Raw genomic sequence first — 24,532 nt, forward strand, 5'->3', positions numbered from 1 at the left:
GTGTGTGTGTGTGTGAGGTTTGTGAGTGGTGGCGCTGGCTAACACTCCCAGGATAAGCCAGCGCGACCTAACTACTTAAATTCTACGCGCACATCTCTGCGGATAGCTTCAGCGTTCAAATAAGCCGCCTGCAATGACAGAAGGGTAACGGGCGCTTCTATTTATCTTCACTAGCACCACCCTGAGAAAACCCGAGTCATAAGTCGCAGTCTCCTGCGTTAGGAATGAAGTAAGGATATTTTCACTCAGCTTTGTTCTTTACTCACGTTACGCATTCACGGTGCACGGCGGACTAATATATTATAGTCAGTGAACTAAAAGCGAACGGTGGCATTTCCGCTAGAGACAGCTCTTCTTCAATTCCCCCCCCCCCCCTTTTTTTTTCCGCCCTGCTCGAAAGATGAATCTCTGATAGGTCTTGACCGGCTTATGGCATAGTTACACATCGAGGGCTTCCTCGTTTTTACTTGCCATAGCAATTTATACTTATTATTCGAACATGGCTCGTGAAGCCGCTCTTGTGAAGCATCTTGTTTGTCATATGCCTTGACACGCAAGAAAAGAAGGCACCGGTGCACGCCGAAGTCGCGAAGATAACAGCCGTCATTCGTCGAGTGCATGCCAGATATGGCGGCACAATTGATGAGCAAGCCAACCAAAGATTGGTGGACCGGTTGGCTTTGGGAGCCCACGGAAAAACCAAAAATGACAGTGCAGGGTGATATGAGGTGGGCCTCTTTTGAAGTCTGAGAAGCGCAGAGCAAAATTAGTTTTCAAAAAAGACTCGGGAACATGGATGAAAATAAGTGGGCGGCCAAAGTGCACGAGTATCTGTACCTGAAAAGCATGGACACAGAATGGAGGAGGACGTCAAGAAAGTTGGCAACTAAGTACAGGGTAATTTAGAGTTTAAATAGAAAACTAGGAGTTATCAGAAAGAAAGTTAGAGAAACTGGGAAAGCAAATTGGATGCAAAGAATGGAAACAAAAAAGATCATGGAGAATTACAAGAATGGGAAGAAACAAATTAGGAGGAAAAATCTGTACGATAGCAAAAAGGGCAGTTTAGAATGACAGAAAGCTAGTTGGTAAGGATTCATAATACAAAGAAGGGGTAAGGCGTGCAGACACGTACACAGAAGAAGAGAAGTGGGCACGCACGCCGATGTTCGTGTTGAAAATTTCTTAGTGGGCCTTAGCGACCCGCGCGGGCACGAGCTTATCCGAAAGCCTGCGGGCCCGGCCCGGCCCGTGCGCCTCAGACAAGTCCATAATAAGCCTGATCATGCTATTTGGAACTCCGCAAAACTGTAGACAATAAAAACTGCAGCCCTCTGGAAATTTTAGGTCAGTGGCGACTGTCGGTTTCTCAAAAATGCAGGCAAGCAGGCAGACCACGGCAGCGGTACACTGCACAGATTAATGTACATTAGCGGCCCTCTTCGGTCACTGAGAAAACGGTATACCAGTGGTCATCCACACCCACTGCAATGTTCCTCTTCGTGACAATGAAAACTGTGGTCAACATGGCCCCCCACATGGTGTTAGAATAGGTATTCTAACACCATGGCCCCCCACGCAGGTTATTAAGAGGAAGCTTTAGCTCGGCCCCAACTCCGACGCGGCCTATTCAAATACATGTAAAACGCAAAAACGTTTTTCTGAGATAACCCCTGGGCCAATTTTAACGAAATTTATTGCATTTGAGAGAGAAAGCTAAATTCTAGTGACTGTTGGAAGCGGAATTTCGATTTAGGGCTTGAATTTTCTTAAAACGATTTTCAAATATTTGGCCGTTTGAAAGAAATAGAAGCACGAAGTTTACAAATTCATAGCTCCGCATCAAGAACTGATATCGCGGTTCTGTAAAGGTATTCATTAGACCTTTAAAAGCGGACAAATTTGATATGTCATTTTACATCTTACGTGAATTTGTTACGTTGGTTACAAGCGTTTTGCAAAAGTTGTATTTCCCTATTATTAATTTTTTTTATATTCGTGTGTAACATACCAGTTTTGTCCGCTTTAGATGTACTATTAGATGCAATTCACAGAATTGTATTATCATGTTTAGTTCTTGAGTTGCAGAGTTGCAAACTTGATAGTTTCGTTTTTTGAAAATTTTGGATTTTTGCCAATTTTTAATAAATTGTCAACCTAACTTAAAATTTCGAAACGAACAGTCACTAGATTTTAAGTTTTTCTTTTAAATACAACAAACCTCGTCAAATTTGGTCCAGTGGTTGCCGAGAAAAACGAATTCTCCTTTTACATGTATTTAGATAGGAGTACTCGAGCTAAAGCTCCCTCTTAAGAGCTCGGATTCGCAGAGGTGATCGTGCTCAGGCGAGAGACGAACGACTTGAGTTTGACAGCGGCCCCGCCTATAAATAAGGGGAAGCGCGTTAGCGAAGTGGGAGTAGCAGAGAAGGACTAATTTCAAGAGTGGCAGGACGTCACAGACTCTGCACAAGATCACGGCTAGTTAGACGGATATTTACATTGCAGTGACCTTGAACATAGGAAACTATTCGAATGATGGAAGACTCTCAGCAACAAAATTCCATATAGACTGCCCAAAGTATCCTTCGTATTGCAGCCACAGAGGAATCGGTGAAATTAATTTCAGTACAACTAGTTCTACTTTTCAAGAGGAGACGACGTGCCTAAAGGCAACGTCGTTAACAATCTTTTAATGCTTCACAAAAATATGTAGATTTTCGGTAGCGGTCATTGATGTGCCTGTTTGCATTGTCTTATGTGTCTCATCATTTTAACATTTCATTGCCAAAACAACAATGCAACAAATTTTTGAACGCGTTCTCAGGAGCAATGAAATAAAGTGTCCGCAAATAAAGTCCGGATTATTCATCCACAAATTAAGCTGTGTACTAGGGCGTAGTTGAACTCGCTACTGATTATAATTTATTAACGCGAAAGCATTATGTGCCCCATCACGCGAAAATCCGGCGTCGTAGTCGGCGACATGACCAAATGATGGCACCAAAAATGGCCGGCGGCGCAAAGAGTAAGAACACGTAAAAAAAAATGCTCGGATTGACGTCAAATTTCTCAGGGAGGTTTCTGGAAACAAAGTAAATCAGTGGCATTGAAAAGGAAATTGGGTAAACTTTGGTCTGGCTGGGGATCGAACCCGGACCTGCGGGGCGCGAGACGAGCACGCTTCCCCGACGCACGGCGGCCCCACGGTTCTGGTTGACCGAAAGGTGTGCATATATACTCCGTTCCATGCATGGCAGCTCGGTGTAAGATAGCGTAGCATTCCAACACCGTGATCAGGACGCTGGCGAGAGCTTGCGCGAACAAGGAAAGCGCGGTAAAAGAATCCGCCTCCATTCCACCCTGTGAAAGGGGGATGTACAGCGAAGCTGGCAATTACGTTAGATGACGTTATACAAGCACCACCACCACAAGCGACGTACGTCACACGCACGTGTGCGAAAGTGCAGCATACATCCTCATTCTTCTAGACCGTCCGCCTATAGCGCAACTGTCTTATAGAACTAAATTAATGTTTAAAAGTAAACTGCATCAGAAAATGCATAAAGTACGACTTACACACAAGCTGCAGACAATATATAGCTTCGGATTGTTATTCTAGTGCACGAGAAAACATAAATCTGTCCCGCGGTAACTGAAAGAAAAACCCCTTTTACAGTTGCCGTTTGAGGCCTGTCTGGGTGGCCGCGGCCGCTTGGTGGCCGTACCGTTAGCACAGCATACATCCTCATGCTTGTAGTCCCTCCGCCTAGCGCAAGTGTGTTGTTGAACTAATTGAATTTCTCAACGCAAAATGCGTCAGAAAATTCGTGAAGTAAGACGTACATACAACCTGCAGGCATGATTGCATCGCATTCTAATTCGAATATACGAGAAAACAATTCTGTTACGCGAAAACTGTCTCCCAGATGCCGTTTGTTACTGGGCCCTCCGCCTGGCCCGTATGCGTTATTGAACGCATTAAATTGCTCTAATTTAAATGTGTCAGAAAATTCGTAAAGTACGACTTACGCCAAACCTACAGACATGATAGCATCGGATTGTAATTCGGATATATGAGAAAACATAATTATGTTACGCGGGACTCAAACACAAGCTCCTTTTCCAGATGCCGTTTTTTGGGGGGGGGGAGGGAGGGGGGAGTGAGCACGCCACTGAAAATCCCGAGCTAGTAGAGGCTAACAGCTTCGCTATAAAATGACTTCTCCAAAGGGACTATATATGCTTTCGCATTCCTACGCGTAAGCAGTCTTAAGTGTCTCTGGCGAATTTTTCTACAGTTGTTTAAGCGTGGTGAATAATCTGCAGTAGTTTGTCGCATAATTATTTCAACTAAATAAATTGACACTTTCAAGTGTCCATGGTTCTTAGATAAATATGTTAGGTCAAAGCAGACGCTGCTAAGTCTTGCAACGTTGGTGAAGGGGTTGTGGAAGTTAAAATAGAACGCATAAAAATGTAATCTCTCAGAAGGGCGAAGAACTTACAGCCACGTCTATACGTGCCAAGAACGCCAGCACAACGGAAGAGCTGGGCATAGCCCTGGCCATATCAACATGCAGAAATACCGGGGTTATCGTGATGACGGACGGAAGAAGCGTGCACAAGGTATATGAACGGAAGGATCGGAAAGACAGCACTTCAGGTCTTGAAAAACACCGAGATAGAAGGAGCGAACATCCTCTGTACGCCGGGACACGAATCTCTCGCGGGGAACCAGGCGGCGCACGCCGCGGCTCGAGGTCATGCACGCCCAGCCATCTGCGACAAGTAGAGAACACGGACCAACGGCTGTCACCAAGAGGCTGCAGAACGCATACCCAAGAAGTACTCGGAGATCTTGGCGCACTACAGGGAGCGGAGGAGTCACTACCGCCCGCAGCTGAGAGGATGAGTCGGGAACAGGCGGTGACCTGGAGATGACTCCAGGCTGGAACGTATCCGCATGGAACACTGCTGCACGCCATGTATCCGGGGACGGGCGGAACCGCAATTTCTGTCCGCCGGACACGCCACGTGGTGTTGGGATGCAGGAATAACCCAGACGTGCCACCGTCATCATCGCCACAGGCGATAACGCGCAGAAAGAAGCGGAACCAGAGGAAGAATCGGAAGACCATGCAGTGGGAGGCTTTGCTGGTGACGCAAGACCCTTAAGGCCAGCTACAGTTGGTGAACAGAGCTTGGGTGGTGGCAGCGAGCCATGGTTACCTGGACTGTGGAGGCCACCTACCTTTGGGTGGCCTCCTCAAAGTCAAAGAAGCCTGGTCAAATAATACTCTCTCTCTCTCTCTCTCTCTCAATACATTTTACTTTTGAATTATATTTTCACGCATCAAGTGGCTCAACCCTTATCGGCATTACCTAAATTCGTTGTTTTCATTTTCTTGCTAGCACTATCATATCCCAACTTGATGGGGGAAAAGTAGGTTGTCTACGCTGTACTAAATGTATGTTTAACACCCCACACGCTGAAACAAAAACAGATAAAGTTCAAATTTACTCATACTACAGAACACCGGTGCCTAAATTGTTGACTGAAAAACTGGCGCCATGAAAATGAAGCCGAATAAAGCAATAAAAACTGTATGTTCCGTGTGAATTTGTCCCCAAGCGTTACCCTTTGTGTCCCCGACTGCTATTTAATCACGCCTAAAGAGCCTCTAGCAGCTGTGCATTATGGTATTCTGAAAGCCAATAGACCAACGTATTTAAATTCACATTCCCGGCAAGCTTATTGGCTGAAATTACTTCACTGTAATTTAAATTTCGAATATTTGAAATTTCGGAAGGAGATGAAATGGCTAGCGGTGTAAGGGGGCTTTCACCTATGCCTTCGCCAAGGTGTATATATGCTTTCGCTATATATTGCTGCTCAACTATATGGAAAGTGTAGTACGGTTGTTCATAACACACTTTAACGCATGCGCATGGTGAACGGAGGAGGTATGTTTTTCGTAATTTCTACTTTTTTTTTTCTGTAGCAACTCCATGCAGCGGAAAGCCTCACGCATGAAATGTGCCTCTTACAAATAATCTGTGTGCGGCTATAGTACCTTCATAATCACCGAGAACTCGACCATGCTTCGTTTAGGCTCAAGGGCGAATGAGTCGTCGAACCGGACTGCGCCCGAAAGATTCGGGCCAGGGCCGTGTATATGGGCCAAGTTTGAAATTACCGGGCCCCGCGCTCGGGTGGGCCAGCGCGTGACACTTTCGGGCTCGGACCGGACTCTGGCAAGAAAAAAAAAAAAGCGACCCGTGCGATGCTCAGTGGCTTCTATCGAAAACGCCAAAGCCAGCTTCACCTGAATTCGAGCCGACCTGCTTCTCAGCTTTTCAGTACACCGATTTCACCACTTTCAGAGCGCATGCGCAGTTGCCCTGCCGGCACCATATATATGATGCCGGTTAGTAACTGGCGCTTTTCCTTGGATTCAGGGCAACCTTGAACAGAATGCGAAGACGAGCAGCTTGTGCATTTTACCTTCGTCCTTATGCAGAATCGTTATCCTCAACTTCCTACTCCTTCAGTCGGTTGGCCGCAGTATAAAAAGAAATAAAAAAAGGGGAGGGAGATAATGAACCGTAAAACTAGCCAGGTGTGGTGACGCATTAGTCAGCAAACCTTCCATCGCGTTATCAACGTTTTGTTTGTTTGTCTGTTTGTTTGTGTGTGTGTGTGTGTGTGTGTGTGTGTGTGTGTGTGTGTGTGTGTGTGTGTGTGTGTGTGTGTGTGTGTGTGTGTGTGTGTGTGTGTGTGTGTGTGTGTGTGTGTGTGTGTGTGTGTGCGTGCGTGCGTGCGTGCGCGCGCTTCTTTATTTTGCGTATGCTCACATTTTCGGAGCACGTGTCCAGTGACGCACCTAGTAAATAATATATGTACTGGTCATCTCGGAAATAAATAGATTGTTGAAAGTTAGCGCTGTGTGTGTGTGTGTTTCTGTGCCTCTTCGTCCAGTATTACATGCGCTACGCCAATGGCATTTAATATGAAGCGCCAACAAGCGCATCGAGCAACCTTAATAGAACTAGTTGTTTCAGAGTAGTTGCCTTCAATCTGACCAGGACTACAAGTACTGGCATCCATTGCAACAGCGGCAACATTGTGAAACTCGCAGTGAAATCGATCTGTGGTAATTTCCGCTCGCACGAGTGGCCTATGAAAGGAGGCTGTACGCTTTTTCCATGTTTTCTAAGTGGACACTGTTCAAACAAGCGAAAAACGGGAAACGAGCGGGAAAAGTTAGTTTAACAAATGCGCTATTGGGCACGTGCAGGCGCGGACTGGTGGCATGGCAATCATGGAAAAAGGAAAAGAAAACAAGATTCGGTTTTGTTCGGTTGCGAAACAAGGAAAAAAGAAAAAAGGATTACGACCGACCGCACCGCTTCAATCACGCTCAAAAAAGAGGGCGGGAACGAGGGAACAATACATTCCTGCCGACGCAATCGTCGTCGGAGGGGAACAATCACGAACGAGCTGTTTCAACGGAAGAGGCGCGTCACGTGGACGCGTCGCAGGCCTTTCTCTCGGCTTCTGCGCTGGAGCTGAACTGGTTGAACAAGCCACGCCTCCCGCACGTTGCCGTTCCCACGCAGGAAAGGTTCGCGGGGGATCAACGAAGCGTTTTTGCAGACACGCAGTATACGCGAACGACAGAAAATTGCGACTGGAATAAAGTATCTCGGAAGAATAAAAATCTGGCAGAGACACTTTAGATTGCTTACGTGTGGGAATGCGAACGCATTAGAGTCCCTTTGGTGAAATGTTTTCAATTGATGTTTTTTACATGCATTGAAGTTCTTTCTGCTGATTCAGTGTGTTTGCGTATATATTGGCCACAGACCGCCTCATTCTATATATTCATGACGTGGCGTCGTGAGTCCATCGTAGTAGACACAGCACCGATGAAATCCGAAGAGCAAGCGACGCGCGGGAGGCAGTGCGCTCATTTGATACGCTCAAGACGTGGCGCCACGTCCTCCGTATTGGCTGCAGAGTCACGTTTTCAAAGACGCACGCATCGGCAAACACCTTTAGTCGACCAGAATCGTGGAGCCGCCGTGGCGTCCGGGACGCGTACTCTTCTCGCACCCCCGGAGGCCTGGGCTCGACTCCCACCCAGACCGAAATGTGCCAAGTTTTCTTTTCAAAGCCATTAAATTACTTTGTTTACAGCAATCTCTCTGAGGTATTTGATGTCAGTCTGATGTTACGTCTCAACACGACCAAGGGCCTTAATTAGACGATTGCCACGAGGCAACCCCACCCATTCATGAGCGCCTATACCGAAGTCAGCACAGCGTTGACACCGACGGTTGACGGGTCCACAAAGGGCCCCTCTACCAGCGCCTGAAAACCGGAACTAATGAAAAAGGCCAGCGTCGAATGCTGCCGTGGGAAGGGCTTCGACCTCAGATTCCCAGATTGCTACGCGCTTGCTAAATATGCGGGGGCATAGCTAGCACCAATCAGAAGTGGAGTTAGGCGGAAAGGTGCGATATAATTTATTTGCCCTCAGGGCCGAAGCATTCATGGGCGGAATATTGCGACCGATTCGACGATTGTGGTTGGCCGGGGTACAGTCATCAAATTCCCTATAGTGTAGTCGCCTAGGGAAGACGATGATATTGACGCAACTATATTTGGCAGAACCATTATTCAGCGGGTATGCGCCAGTGGGGACGACGCTGAAGTAGCGCGTGTTTTTAGGTGAAGCGGGGGAAACGAAGAAGACGTTGTTGTTGTTCCCCTGGACGACTGATAAAGTGCGTTTCTTGGCGGTGCTGCTACGCATACTCGTCGATCCCACGTCGTTACACTGGTGGAGGTGCTGGGTATTCTTCATGCTTGGCACCCCTTCGCGGAGCCGACGATCGAGCCCGGAATCACCATCGCGCATCGAAACACCGGTCCACCGCTTCAGTCGTCGCCTGCTAGGCTTAGCGCCCGAGTCCAGTCCGCTGCAAGAAACTTCGAGAAATCGTTTCCCTCCTACAAATAACATGGCCACCGCAGCTCCATCGCAAGTAACGCTACAGAATCCTATGGTCCCGGAGAGCTTTCATGGTGATGCCTTTGAAGACGTCCAAGATTGGCTAGACCAGTTCGAACGCGTCGCCCAGTATAACCATAAGACCAGCTCGGCGGACAAACTCTCGAGTGTCTATTTCTATTTGAAGGACAATGCTCGTACGTGGTACGTAAACCGGGAGAGGAGCTTTGCCACGTGGGACGACTTCCGCGCACAGCTGCTGGATACCTTTTCAAGCATCGACAGGAGGGAAAACGCGCAGCGTCTCCTTGAAATCCGCGTTCAAAAGCCCAATGAGAGTGTTGCTATGTTCTCAGAAGACATGGCCCGTCTTTTCCGTAGGGCAGACCCAGACATGCCAGAGGAAAGAAAGCTGCGATATCTCCTGCGAGGAGTGAAGGAGCAACTGTTTGCCGGCCTTGTGAGAAATCCACCGACAACAGTGGCACAGTTCACAAAAGAGGCTACAGCCATTGAACGGGCCCTGCATCAACGATACCACCAGCATGACATGGGCAACTCGACGGCGAACACTTCCGTACTGGCTGCGAGTAACGACATGTCTCTGCGTGAAGTTGTCCGCGAAGTGGTGCGAGAAGAGCTTCGGCAGCTCGGCTTTGTGGTTGCGCCTACGGAACCGACGCCAGCGTTATCTTTTGTTGCTGATGTCGTCCGGGAGGAAGTCCGGCAAGCTTTTTCAGCGCCAGACTGTGGCAACGTTCCGCGGCGCCTCACTTATGCGGAAGCTGTCCGCCGTCCACTCAACGCAACTTCAACGCCGTTGACACCCATAACTACAACACCACCTACGCCACAAATAGAGCCGACATCGTCACCCTCGTCGACTCTACCGACCCCGCCGATCATGCCAGCACAAACAACGCCGTATTTTCGACATGCGCACGCCACCCCTTGGCTCCATGGAGAGTTACCGCCGAACTACCAGCGCCGGAAAACCGATTTGTGGCGCACCGTCGACCGTCGACCAGTGTGCTACCATTGTGGTGAAGCTGGACACGTCTATAGAGTTTGCCGCAAATGGAACAACTATCGCGCCGCTCAACAACCAAGCTTTCCTGCCAACTATGCTTATTCTCCGTACGACGGTCGACGCGCTTACAACGACGCTCCTGTGAACAGTCAGCCACCAAATACGACGACGTCCCGACCACGTTCTCCTTCTCCATCTCCGGCGCGCTACAATTCGCCGACTCGTCGCAGCTTTGCCGACGTCACTAGGGGCAGATCGCCTAGCCCTCGACGGGGAAACTAGCCGCAGCGACCTCCGGGGGTGAGGTTGCCAATACTCTAACTGCTCCACATCCCCCGTTATCGACGAACGACGACGTGAAGACTACATTGACGAAAAAGACGCCCAGCACAACGACGAATACGACGAATAGAAGTACGAAAGACGTAACTGACATCGTCAGCGCCGAGCTCATCGTTTGCATTGACGGTCACGAAATAGCCGCTCTGGTTGACACTGGCTCCCATTTTTCAATCCTTAACTTACAGGTCGCTGACAAACTGAGGAAGGTGAAGACACCATGGCACGGGCCCAACATAAGAACCGCCGGAGGTCAGTTGATGACACCTGTCGGGAAATGCACGGCCCGACTCTTAATCGCCGGTTCAACCTTCGTCGTCACCCTCGTCATCCTTACTGAGTGTTGTAAAGAACTTATACTGGGCATGGATTTTCTACGGGAGTACGGCGCCGTGATTAACATCCGTGACAGAAGCGTCACTTTTGCTACGAGTTCGGATAATGTCACCCATGAGAAGCCACAACAACCTCGCTTACGTATTGCCGCGGACGACGTCATACTTTTGCCGCGGAGTTGCTCCCTCGTACAGGTGCGCTGTGACAGCCTGCAAAGTGGGACTGGAGTAGCTGAACACATCAGTGCGCTAGCACTGAATTGCGGTGTGTTCATTGCCAGAGCACTTATCAATGTAATCGACGGAAGCGCCGAACTCTTGCTGACAAATTTTAGTAGGGAGCGCCGACACATCGTTAGAGGCACTGCTGTCGCCTATTTCGACGAAGTGACAGAAATACAAGACTGCCACTTAGCGCAGGAGTCGGCCTCTACAGTCCACACAGCTGCACCTATTGTAGACGTTAATCCGACGTTAACGGCCGTTGAGCGGAATCGTCTGCTTGAGCTCATCAAGCAGTACCAGGGCTGTTTCTCCTCTGCGTCACGAGTTGGTCAAACGCCCCTTACGAAACACCGCATCATTACTGATGTCGACGCCAGACCCATCCGACAAAACCCTTATCGTGTGGCCCCAAAGGAACGCGAAGCGATACAAAAACAAGTGAAGACGATGCTAGAAGATGGCGTTATTCGACCATCTAATAGTCCGTGGGCATCACCTGTAGTTTTAGTGAAGAAGAAGGACGGTAGCCTGCGCTTCTGCGTCGACTATCGGAAGCTCAATCAGGTCACAAAGAAGGACGTTTATCCGCTGCCGCGTATTGATGATTCCTTGGATAGGTTGCGAAACTCGTGCTACTTTTCCTCAATGGACTTGAAAAGCGGTTATTGGCAGATCGAAGTGGATGAGAGAGACCGTGAGAAAACAGCCTTTGTGACGCCTGACGGACTTTATGAATTTCAGGTACTTCCTTTCGGTTTGTGTTCGGCGCCAGCAACATTTCAGCGTCTAATGGACACTGTGCTCTCCGGACTCAAATGGCAAACATGCCTGGTGTACTTGGATGACGTGATTGTCTTTTCCGCAACGTTCGACGAACACTTACGAAGGCTGAAAACTGTTTTTGAAGCGATACGCTCTGCCGGTCTTACTTTGAAGCCTGAGAAGTGCCATTTTGGTTTTCATGAGCTCCAGTTCCTCGGTCACGTCGTCAGTAGCCAAGGAGTCCGACCTGATCCGGATAAAATTGCCGCCGTCGCTAATTTCCCGATTCCATCAGACAAAAAAGCCGTGCGACGTTTTCTGGGACTCTGTGCATATTACCGGCGCTTTATTGCTAATTTCTCGCGTATCGCATGGCCGTTAACACAGCTCACCCGAGACGATATGCCTTTTACTTGGGGCGAAGACCAGCAGCGGGCATTCCACGCGCTCCGGCAACGCATGCAATCGCCTCCCGTATTAGCACACTTCGATGAGGAAGCCCCGACGATATTGCATACAGACGCTAGTAATGTCGGTCTAGGGGCGGTGCTAGTACAATGGCAGGGCGACAGCGAAAAGGTGATTGCTTACGCCAGTAGGACACTATCCCGAGCCGAAGCTAACTACTCCACCACTGAAAAAGAATGCCTCGCAATGGTATGGGCAGTTCTGAAATTTCGTCCGTATTTGTATGGTCGGTCTTTCACCGTCGTTAGTGACCACCATTCCCTCTGCTGGCTCATTAATTTGAAAGATCCTTCCGGCCGGCTCGCACGCTGGAGTCTTCGACTCCAAGAGTTCGACTTTGTTGTTACATACAAGTCGGGAAAACGGCACGCAGACGCCGACTGCCTTTCTCGGTCTCCTGTTGAGCCGGCAGCACAAGACGATGACGACACGGTTTTTCTGGGACTCGTGGATACTGCCGATCTTTCACGCCAGCAACGGGATGACATTGAATTGCTGCCGCTTATTGATTACCTCGAAGGACGAACCAACCGCGTGCCGAGGCTCTTTGCAAGAGGGGTGGCATCATACTGCTTGCGTCGCAACGTCCTCTACAAGAAGAACTTCTCGCCTAGCGGCAGCAACTACTTACTTGTTGTTCCATCACCGCTTCGACGTGAAATCTTAAACGCCTGCCACAACGAGCCGACTGCTGGGCACTTGGGCTACACTCGCACATTGGCACGGATTCGGCAGAAGTACTACTGGCCGAGACTTACTGCGGTCGTTAAACGCTACGTTCAGACATGTCTGGATTGCCAACGTCGTAAACCGCCATCCGTCAAACCAGCCGGCTTACTGCACCCTGTTGACGTACCGGCCACACCATTTGCACAAGTAGGCATGGACTTTCTGGGCCCCTTCCCAACGTCTACTACTGGTAATAGGTGGATAATCGTTGCCACGGATTATCTCACTAGATATGCCGAGACAAGTGCCCTGCAACGGGCAACAGCAGATGAAGCGGCACGATTTTTTCTGGAATCCATCGTTTTAAGGCATGGCGCTCCCGCAGTAGTCGTCACGGACAGAGGTACTGCGTTCATGGCCCAGTTTTTAGATATCGTTCTACGTCTAAGTGGTACCGCCCACCGAAAGACAACAGCGTATCACCCTCAAACAAACGGACTGACAGAACGACTCAATAGGACATTGGCTGATATGATAAGCATGTACGTAGATGTAGAGCATAGGAACTGGGACGAGGTTTTACCTTATGTCACCTTCGCGTACAATACGGCTCGTCAAGAGACCACTCGCAAGACGCCCTTCAGTCTCGTATACGGCCGTGAGGTTACAACAACATTAGATGCAATGCTCCCTCATGAATTTGACGACAACGAAACGGGTGCTGAAGAGATAACACACCGAGCAGAGGCAGCTAGGCAGCTTGCGCGTCTGCGAATCCACGAACAGCAGGACATTGACGCCAGACGCTACAATCTTCGGCACAAAGCCGTAACATACAACATCGGCGACAAAGTGTGGGTCTGGACACCTATTCGACAGCGTGGGCTCTCTGAAAAGCTCCTACGTAAATACTTCGGGCCCTACATAGTTCTCCGACGTATCAGTGACGTCAACTACGAAGTCGTTCCTGACAGCTCGCACTGTTCAAAGCGCCGACGGCATTTACCCGAGGTCGTTCACGTGCTGCGTATGAAGCCGTACTATGAGGACTGCCAAGACTGCGCAGTTCTTTACCGCTGCCTTCCAAGCCTCTATCATCGGGACGATGATCTTTTCTAAAGGGGGAGCAAATGACGCAACTATATTTGGCAGAACCATTATTCAGCGGGTATGCGCCAGTGGGGACGACGCTGAAGTAGCGCGTGTTTTTAGGTGAAGCGGGGGAAACGAAGAAGACGTTGTTGTTGTTCCCCTGGACGACTGATAAAGTGCGTTTCTTGGCGGTGCTGCTACGCATACTCGTCGATCCCACGTCGTTACAATATTAAAAGCAGAGCCCTTCGTGCAGTGAGAGAAGGCTGATGTGTCCTGATGTGAACTCCGAGTTTTAAGCCCCAACCAGGCGTACGCTGTGGTACGCGGCCGCACGCGCCGCACCGCGTCTCGGCGCGTCTGGCGCGGAGGCTGCATCGCATGTCGACGCGCGGCGGCGTGGAAACTTTACACTGCTAGGTTTTTTGCGCCCGCGCTAGAAGCAGCCGCTCACGTCACCCGCCCGAAGAGCCTCACGTGACCACGGCGAACTAACGGGACTTCAGGAACGATACTTCGCGTGGCGTGCAGGCAAACCCGGGCAAGCTGCATGCGTTGTGATCGGAGTTCCGCGCGGGTTTTGGTATTTTATGATGGCAGCCGTAATGGGTGCGTAGCAACATAGCATAACATAGCAACCTAGCAACACGGTGACGCGCGGCGACGCGCGGCAACTCGTGCATCGTTTCGCTGCGCGCCCTGTTTCTCCGCCGGGCGCGACGCGCCGTCGAGTGAGCGCGGCGCTTGCGGACGCGTTCCAACGCGTACGTCTGATTGAGGCTTAATATGCACACATGCCCGTGTGCACATGCCCGTGTACATAATGTAAATAAACCTTTTTTCCTTCATTCCTACTAGCGGACGTACTCGTCGATTGGCTTCGTGGATTCCTAGCTCAAACGCCACCTCGAGCCGCAAAACCGAGCGTTCCTGACGTGTTTTTACTCCTTCCGACATCGCCCAATTTTGGTACTATCGATCGTGACGTCACGCTGACTACGCTGACGAATTTTCGCATAATGGGGCATAAAATGTTTTCGCATTAAAACATGGAGAATCTGCTTTCGTCGACCACGGTGACTATATATGATGATAATGATGATCTAAAGAAATTGTACGAGCCCATTGTTAGGGATCGGCCAATAGTCAGGTGGTAGATAGATAACAAAGATAAATATCAACAGTAGGCGCTATCGCTCCTCGCCGATGCGACTCCGCTTTTTCTTCGTATCCCACGCTGGAGCGGCGATATTCGACTCTGGTTACGCGCCGCGTCCTGCCAAAGTATATATATATACTTGTTTTCCTCGCAGGCGTTCAACCAACCAGCCGCTGAGCCGTGCTCCCTAAACGGTAGCAGAGAATAGCGCATCTTTCTCTGCACAATCTCTCTCTCTCTCTAAGCGCTTGTAAAACGACTATGGAAATACAACACGGCCAGCGACAACAAACCCAGCGCTTTCTGTCAGGAACGCGCGCGTCAGATATCGTAAACCGCAGCAGAGCACTGGAAGACGACGAGGACAGAACGCGCTTTCACGTGCACGCTCGCAGCCAAGCCGTCGCCATTTTGATCATTTCGCTCCAGCAAGCCGCTGCTGTGAGCCGCGAATCACGCTGCGAGCTCTACAGGAGGGGCTTTCCTCGGAAGCTCGCCGGTCCCCAGCTTGAGTCACGCTGCGTTCGCAGCGATATCCCCGGGCATCGCATACTCGGCGCCGCGCTCAGCGTCTGCCCGCACAGCGCGTCTCGAACCCTGCAGCAGCCGCCATGGAAGCGGTCACGTTTGCCGACACCGAGCAGGAGGTCACCTCGCTGTGAGTCACCGGCGCCTTTTGTTGCCCAGCTCCCGCGGCTCGCAGTTCTTCGCGGGTTATCACGAACTCGCGTGCACCGTGTTGTCTACGTCGGTGAAATTTTTACTCGCGCACAAGATTTTGTACCTTGAGCTTGTAACTAAATTTGCGTAAGTGACAGTGTGAGTTACCTCTGAGCAAGTTTTCGAGAGACAGAGGGGAGAGTGTCGCGCAAATTTCAGTCGGCAACTGCTCGAGCACTAGCTCCGTCGGGAGGAATGACATTACTGATGTCGCACACACTCGCCCCAGGGCTTGCTGAAGCTTGCACGCGACCCAGCGGCATTCACCAGCACTACTTTCTCGCACCCCTCAACAAGAGAAAACCAAGTCATCATCATTACTTAGTGCTGAGCGCACTGCCCGCCATATGGCGCTGCGTAATAAATGACGATGACTGGTGTATCACATTTCTTGCTCAACGTTCATTTGACAAATTCAGCCACATTCCGCAAACCGTGCTAAAGTATAGCGTTCCAACAACAACAACAACAACAACAACAACAACAACAACAACAACAACAACAACAACAACAACAACAACAACAACAACAACAACAACAACAACAACAATAATAATAATAATAATAATAATAATAATAATAATAATAATAATAATAATAATAATAATAATAATAATAATAATAAGAAGAAGAAGAAGAAGAAGAAGAAGAAGAAGAAGAAAGTCGTATTTTTAAGCAGATTAATTTGAACGGAGCATTACGCTTGTTTGAAGACTTGTTCGATCGCCTCTGATCTGAAATATTTGTTGAAAAAAGTCCACTTGGTAGCTTTGAATTCGCTATAGGGGACCGTCATCCACACCCAAAGATTTCGATTTTGTAAACGTGCGAGGCAACTGGGGCGACAACTCCGGTGTCGTAATATCACGATGCTGGGATGGAGAGCGCGGCGACACATTCACGCGCGGCCGATCGCGGAAGTTTTCCCCGACACCGAGGTGTGCCGAGAAATGGGAAAACCTTTTTGTGAAGCGCACACGTATACTTCAAGATTGACAAGTGCGGACTGTGCGGCTGTACGCGTGCTTTCAACCTGCTCTTCGTGCTAATTTTGTTGATTTTGCAACTCTGGGAACGCGGCAGACGAAACGTAAGCAAAAGAGAGAAAGCGCAGTAATATGGCGCTAGGTTACACCTTAGTTCCGGCCAAAAAGCTAACGGTTTATTTCAGTCATTTCAGCAGTACTAGCTGCTGACTTCGAAGAGCAAAGTATAAAGATCCTCTAGCAAGTAAAGGCGCTATAATTTATTCCACTGAGTTCATATTTGGTACAAATTGTCTGAGAAATTAGCCCGCCGTTAGTCGATAGGAAGGCAATGAGAGAAGCAAAATTAAGAGCATTTACAAGCCTGTGTACATTTCTGCTGATTTCACAGTTCTCGCGGCCACTTGTAAACGGGCGCTCGTAAATTATTCCGCGTGTCAGTATTGACGCCGCAAACTATACGAGAGCTTGATTTAGCGCCGCTACTTCCGCGCCGTCGACGCCACGAGTATGTGCTGTGGGATAGAGCTGAGTCACCACGGCAGCGCATACATGCTTCGATGGATGGAGCCTTAACGAGTTGCTCATCATATGCCGAGCGTCTGAAGTGAGTGCGCGTAAAAAAAAGTAACAGAAAGAAGAAAAAAAAAAAAGACGAGTTTTGAAGGCTCTATGCGCATGCATGGAAGGATTCGGCCCGAAAGCAGCCGCTGTATCGCGTGCAGGCAGTTGTCTCGCATGAAAGTTCTTGCGAAGACCCGGAATGAGGAGGAGGAGGGCTTTCATTCGGTGCATTTCTTTCGTCTCACGCGCGCCCCCCATAGCACGCGTGCTTTCTCTTCGAGGGGCACGGGAGGAGGTGGGCGAGGGTGCGAGCACCTGTGTGGCGGCGGCGTAATAATGGCAGCTTGAAAGGCTAGCCTCTCGGTTGCGCGTTAAGACGAATGCCATCTCGAAAGGAGGCGCGCGCGAGCGCTCGACGGAAAACGCCTTCGCCGCGATATTACGGCAGGCGCCTGCCGCGCTGGCGAGTCGAGCCTGCAACATTTGCCAAGGGGCCAGCGACCCAGCGAGGGCGGCGTGTATGGACTTCGCGTCGGGATGGATTTCGGCAGGTACTACTACTACTACTGTGAGGCCTGCGGTGCTGTTGCGTCACGGGAAACGGACCATGGCCTTGAATTTCGCGAGCGCGCGTGCGGCCACCATTTGCTCGAAGGGGACGAGGGAGCCGCTGCAGTGACTCGCCTGACGATACGGGCACTTCGCATCCGCAGCCGCGCTCTCTAAATTGTTTCCGAGTAAAGCGAGGTTAAACAAGAAAAGACCCATCGCGTGATGCAGGCGTCACCGTGGCTGCCGCGTGCTAACGCGGTTATATGATGCAGCCGTACGGTCATTGGCATTCTTCCGCGCGGAACCGTCGGAGCGCGCGCGCGCGACGGTGTTTCATTTTTTTTCTTGACCTCTGATGCCAGCCTTCCCGCTCAGCGGACTTAGAACGCTGTTGCCTTGCTCGTCTTTCTTTCTTTTTTTCTTTTTCTGACGGAGACGGAGACTTTTCTTGAGACCAGAGGAAACTGTCAGCAGCACAGCAGCCATGACGAGTGACGCACCGTTTCTAATTTTCACACCGAGAGACGTTTTCTGCCCTCATGTTCCGAGGGAGACGCCGAGGTGGGCAGCGAGTGCCAGTATGCGAGACCTACACCTGGGCAACAAAGGGAGCGCTGTTCACTCCTTTTACCGTAGCAAGATCATGTCCCGGACTACCACTATTTCCGAGCGTCATCGAGTGTGCTACAGCACATTTCTCGTGCACCGTCTCAGAGTGCGATAACACTGGGAACCTGACTTCAACATGGGATAAGTGGGATAAGCCTTGCAAAAGGAACTCTCAGGAACCCCTTTGTTCTTAGTGTAGAATGTCCGTGTGTATGTTCACTCTAAGAAAAGTTTGCAACCTTTGAGGTGTATATCTGCCACACAACGACAATCGTCATCTGCCTTGGCGCGTTTCCTTTCTTTAACGCTGCGAGCCCGGTACTTTCCAGTAACGAACGGAATGCGCGTTATCAGCATGACATAGTATTCCCGACAGGAAAGTAGCGGGCGCAGCGTTTTCAGGAAACTCATCAAGGCAGATGACGATTATCGTTGTGTGGCAGATATACACCCCAAAGGGTGCAAACTTTTTTTAATGTTTGGGCGTGCGATAGATGCGACGGAGCGTGTTATTATTACATATTTTTCCACAAAGTGTGGGATGAAGCAAATGGGCGTTCCAGTTACATTTGTGCTTCATCGCATAAAATGCAGTTTTGTTAAAAAAGTAGGTGCAACAGCAGTGCATTTTTACGGCGAGTTCTGATAGCGCATGACTTCAAACTGGTGTCATTCTGGAAATTCACTTCGAGTGTATACGCCTTGCAGGTTCACCGGCTATAATTAATAACTTGCAATATGTGCCGTAAAGCAATTAATGAGTGAGTTTCCGAATTTTCGTTAATTAGTTGAATAAATGTTTCGATTTCTCGTGCAAGTAATGTCCCCATCTCTGAATATAATCCAGCTCAAGGACTAAAATTGTGATTTGCGACAGTCGAAATTCCGGAAAACTTAGATATGACTACCCCGTACATGCAGAAACGCCCGTGTACTTAAATTTAGACGCGCGTTAAAGAAACAGAGCTGGACCCTTCCATCATAAGATGTCTATCAAATACGGTGTGTTGCTTCGATAGTTTAAACCCTGCATTGGCGTTCTTTGGCCACAAATTGCCCTTGATTTATGGAGCCAGTAAGCTCCATCAATCTTTATCAAGCCGCGCTATTTTATTTGAGTTTTGGCCCTCCTCTCACTGTGTTGCTGTAATCAACGACACTGTGCTCCCTCTGCGCAGGACCCAGCAGTTCATCATGGTCAGCTCCATGTACTGCCAGCTGCTCGTCGTCATCTGCGTGGTGTTCTTCACGTCCGAGGTGGTGACGTTCAGGGTGCCCCTCTACTACTTCGAGGTGAGCGTTGGTGGAAGTGTCTTGCGCGAAAGCGGAGCTCCGGTGGCGCCACCTGCGAGAGAGCGACGTGCCGACGTCACGCTGACCAATGTAAACTCGAGCACCAGTGCTTTGCCCCACAGGATTTGAGAGCGGATTTCTCTAGCCCGGTGCTTATTAGGCGATTTCTGTTAAATGGATATTGCTTAATTACTGGTCAGCTTCAAATCCGTGATTGTTTCATGTGTCCCAAAGTGAATGAGGACAACGTTAATGAAGGAAACTTGCGATATGTCACGCAAGTAACATCCACCTCTTCCAATTTTTGCAGCTGATGTGACAGAATTGTCATATTTTTTTTATTGCCTCTTTTTCTCTTTATAAGACGACCTTCGCTATCGGCTCGGGAATGACAACACGCTCGTCGCCAATGTCATCGTGCGGAACGATAAGGGTGACACTTTTTTGGCACGGGAGGGCACGCAGAAATGTGTGCACAGTGGCATCGAAAATAAAACTACATTTCGGCAGATGCAGAAAAATAGTTGAAGCACACGGCGGGTTTCGTCGTTTCTACTGCGTCACCCTTTTTGTTCATTACGACCAAGCCGCCTTTTCTGTTGCTTTGTGGTGTGGGAAATTCATTAGATCCGCGACTAATCACCACGGTCAATCCTAATACTGAGATCACCCGCACTCGTTTCTGTTTGTCTGTCTGTTTCTTTTTTGTGCAAGGAACCGGTGCGCCTAAACCTTCGCAGAAATGCTGTCGCCCAGTTAACTGTGAATACCGTCGCACTCTTGTTCTCTTTTTTTAAGTTCGCCGCCTTCGTTTATCGAGAACAGTACGTGCCTCACAGCTGCATACAAACATTCGCTCGATCGAACATCGTCAGCCCTGATATTGGAGCAATACTTTTCTTCGGTAGCGAACTGCCAGAAGCGTCTGGGAAAACGTTCCAGCTGTTCGTGGTCGCACTTGCGTTTTCCTTGAGGCGTCGTGGTTTCCTTCACTGCCGCGTTTCCTTTACTGTCGCGTTGTAAGACCCCGTTGAAGACAGCGTGGATCGAAATTAAACATGGTGAAATGACCAGTGCCCTATAAAATAGTCCAAAAAGCTGCTGCACGTGAAATATGAGGAATGTGGCGCTTACAAACAGGTTTGGCCACCGTTCACGCGAATAACCAAATTACGGGGACGTGTTTTTACTACACAGACATTTAAAAATCGTCTGTGGCAGGTAGCATAATTTTAGTCATTGAAATGAATTACTCAAAAAGGCGGACATTACTTGCACGAGAAATCGATATGCACAACCGACGAGTTACCAAAATTCACTAATTAAGTTCTTAACTAACTTGCGCTACACATTGGAATTTACGAGATGTAACCGCAAGCAAGGCACATCCGCCCGGAACGAATTTTGTGAATGACACAGGCTTACAGATATGCGCCATCAAACTTGTGGTATAGTTGCACTGTTGTCCCACTTACTTTTTTTTTAAACAAAACGCCGTTTCATGCATTGAAAAACGCAAATAACTGCCACGCCCACGCATCTTGTCGTACACTTTGGGAATAATTATCTAGAAGCTAGTGTCATCCTAAAAAGTCGTTCCAAGCAAACACGCTTTGCGCACTCACCGGCTGCTGATTCACCTCTCTACTCTTCGATTCTTCGCGTGAAGCAGCGTCGCAATTGCAGCCGTCGGAAATTGTTTTGCAATAAAATGTTTCTGGCACATCACCGCTCATTGTTTGTTTTTGATCGCTTCCCAGCTCGCTCTTATTTATTTTTTTCGTTCTCCTTTGCTATTTCTGTGTTAATTTCACGGCGCGGAACGTATTCCGGTTGGGTGACTTAACCCGGAAGAATTTTGAAGCGAATACCCTGCGCAGTGCGCCGACGCACTGCTCACGCGTGTAGACCCGCCGCGATTGCTTATTGGCTTTAGCGTTGCGCTACTAAGCACGAGGCCGCGGGGTGAAATCCCGGCCGCGGCGGCCGCATTTCGATGGAGGCGAAATGCAAAATCGTCCGTGTACTGTGCATTGGGTGAACGTTAAAGAACCACAGGTGGTCAAAATTAATGCGGAATCACTACGGCGTGTCTCAAAATCTGATTGTGGTTTTAGCACGTAGAGCCCCAGAGTTTACTTTTCTTTACACGTGTAGCCATCTTTGTACGATGTTTACTTGGCAGCACGCAAGATTCGCATGACGTAATCGGCTGAACAGTTCGACGTTCACAGTTTAGGTAATGCGCTACGACACGGCAATTACAATTGCGGGGCGAGAGTTTTTATTTCTTCATTTAAATCTCGTCAATTATGGAGTCCGGGTGTTGGACGCCTTACCGCTGGTTTTACGCATGGCGTTTCACAGGCGATTGTGCCGAGGAGGTTGGCTGCGCCACACGGTTACTTGCGTTGCGGTGAAACATGAGGGTCAGTGGCAACTTAGGCTCTATCGCAAATGCTTCAATGTAAACTTCCTTCTCTGTGTATTAAACAATGTGCCGAGCAAACTCTTTGCTTATCGCCAGCACACTGCTAGTTTTGTGGCCCATGGGGGTACGAGGCATTGGCATCATTAATTTTGAACGGGAGCATAGTAATTCGCTCTATCCGCACACCATAATGGGAGTACCCTTACAGTAGATCATTTTAAATTCTGCATTCGCGCGACTGGCCGCTCGAGGAACTTTGCGTGTATTCGCGGTCTTCTTTCACGCTCGAAAAAAAAAAACTTTTATGTAGCACGTATTGAGCAACAGAAAGCTGTATCGGGAGTTTTTCACGTCGCTCTACAATTTTCTCATTGACACTGTTCATCTACTCGTAAGTATATTGTTTGAGAAGTTGATTAATTAATTGAAACGAATTATCTAATTAGGTGGAATGAGAAAAAATAATCTGAGTATCTGCAAGCGACGGCAAACAACATTACCTTGGTTCTGTCCAGCTACGTGGCATTCACATATTTTTAATGTTTGGCTAAAATTACGTGGGACACCCTGTATAGCAATACAGTAAGCTCTCACTTGTACGAACGTCACTGTAACAAGTATTTCAGAATAACGAACTTTCAAAACATCCCCGGCAGTGTTCCTATGCACTCAATGCAAAAAAAAAAAAAAAAAAAAAAATCAGTTAGACGAATTTCTGAATAGCGAATATTTCAGTTGAGAGAACTTGATCAGTGGACCCGAGCTTGTTTTTGGAATCAGTTTAACGAAGTTTTGCGCTCTGCAGCGCTGGCGTAGCCGATGCCCTCCGCCCCTGAATCGCCCCTCCAGCGGCGGCTATGTGGAGCGTGACTGTGAGCTGGTTATACGTGCTGAACTATCAGATCTGGAAATTGTTTCCAGTGTTCGTCCCGAAGAAGAAAAGTGCGACGAGGAAGATGCAATGACAGGGACAGATTCAAATCCTGTAGTTCTAGCTGAGGCTGTAGGATGCCTTGGAAAGTCGCGAGACTTCGTGTCTCAGCAATAAGCTGTGCAAGAGGAAGTGCACAAAAACATAGACTCTCTGGACAGCTTTGTCACTTCTTGCGCTTTAAGAGCACCACTGCAAATGAAAATTACAGATTTTTTTTCAAGATGAGATAGGCTGCAACGTAAGTGTTACGCACTTCGTATATATTGACACGAAATTGCATTTCGCACTTTTGACTCGTCTGCTGTGACCTATGCTGTTCGTTATTATAGTGAATATTCAGTTTAGTGAACTTTCAGTGAAGTGAACTATTTGTTTGGGTCCCTTTCTCTCACCTTGAGCGATGGTGCAATGGGTCCGCTGACTGTAGCCGCGCGCACGCAGGGCTTCTACATGTACCTGTACAGCGTGAGCCTGCTGTTCCTCCTTTACGTGTACATCTACCTGCTCCGGCGCTCCTCCCCGACCGGGTCCGGGGCCGCGTACAGGTGCCCCAAGAAGATCACCATCCTCGAGAACCTGCGACGCAGCGTGGGCGACAAGGCGCAGCCCAACAAGGGGCTCGACGCCGCGGCCGCCCAGAGCGGCGGTGTGCCGCCGAGGCTCAAGAAGCAGCGCATCTCGGAGAACGACCGCAGCCACGGAAGCCTTTTCCTCAGGATCGGCGCCATTGGTACGCATCAGGCGCAGAGAGCGAACCGCTTAGTTCCCGGTCTGGCTAGCTAAGTGAGGATACGGCGGGACGCACGAGATAGTTTTTCTCTTCGCTGTGCTAATTTTAGCTTTAGAGCACCATTTAGTAGATATTGGGGGCGAGCTCCACCACTGGAAAAGCTCGCGCCACAGTCGGCGTGACGTGGCATGAGGGATCACGTGGACACAGCGGCCGCGTCAGCTGCTTCGGGAGCGCCGAAGCGAGCTGAAAACGAAAGTTTAAAGTCCCACCTGCGCTGCGGCTCTGATTAAGTGGTGAGGCTTTACCGCCTTGGGTGTCTGCTTGACAACATTTGAGATAACTATAATAGGTAGTGGCTGCCTCTGGAGGCGTGCAGCATGGTAGGTTACTGCTCGGTGCCGCAGTGCCGGACGTACGCAACGGAGCCCGGTGTCAGCGTTATTCACACGTAGCGGCAGGACAAGCAGCTGCGTGAAGCTTGGCTCGCGAAACTTAGAACCGGCAAGCAGCCATCGACTACAGCTCGGGCACGCAGCAAGCACAGACGCGTGGAACATTTCTGCTACAGCGCCGGGACTGCGCGGTGTTCGGTGAGTAGCAGAAAACGCGCA

General features: G+C 49.3%; 1 protein-coding gene across 4 annotated transcripts in view; it reads left to right on the forward strand.

The window, feature by feature from the left end:
* OtopLa (proton channel otopetrin-like a) overlaps window positions 1-24,532 on the forward strand; it is a 52,424-nt gene that overhangs the window by 23,249 nt on the left and 4,643 nt on the right. For 2 of the 4 annotated variants that reach the window (XM_075688281.1, XM_075688282.1), the window contains 2 exons: window positions 19,709-19,823; window positions 23,630-23,918. In XM_075688281.1, coding sequence (XP_075544396.1) covers window positions 19,709-19,823; window positions 23,630-23,918 — 404 coding nt within the window. Of the gene's footprint in view, window positions 1-15,462; window positions 15,758-17,831; window positions 17,921-19,708; window positions 19,824-23,629; window positions 23,919-24,532 lie in introns of those variants that run through there. The other 2 variants (XM_075688283.1, XM_075688284.1) reach the window with 2 other exon arrangements.

Source organism: Dermacentor variabilis, chromosome 4, assembly GCF_050947875.1.
Source record: "Dermacentor variabilis isolate Ectoservices chromosome 4, ASM5094787v1, whole genome shotgun sequence".
Classification (NCBI taxonomy): Eukaryota; Metazoa; Arthropoda; class Arachnida; order Ixodida; family Ixodidae; genus Dermacentor; species Dermacentor variabilis.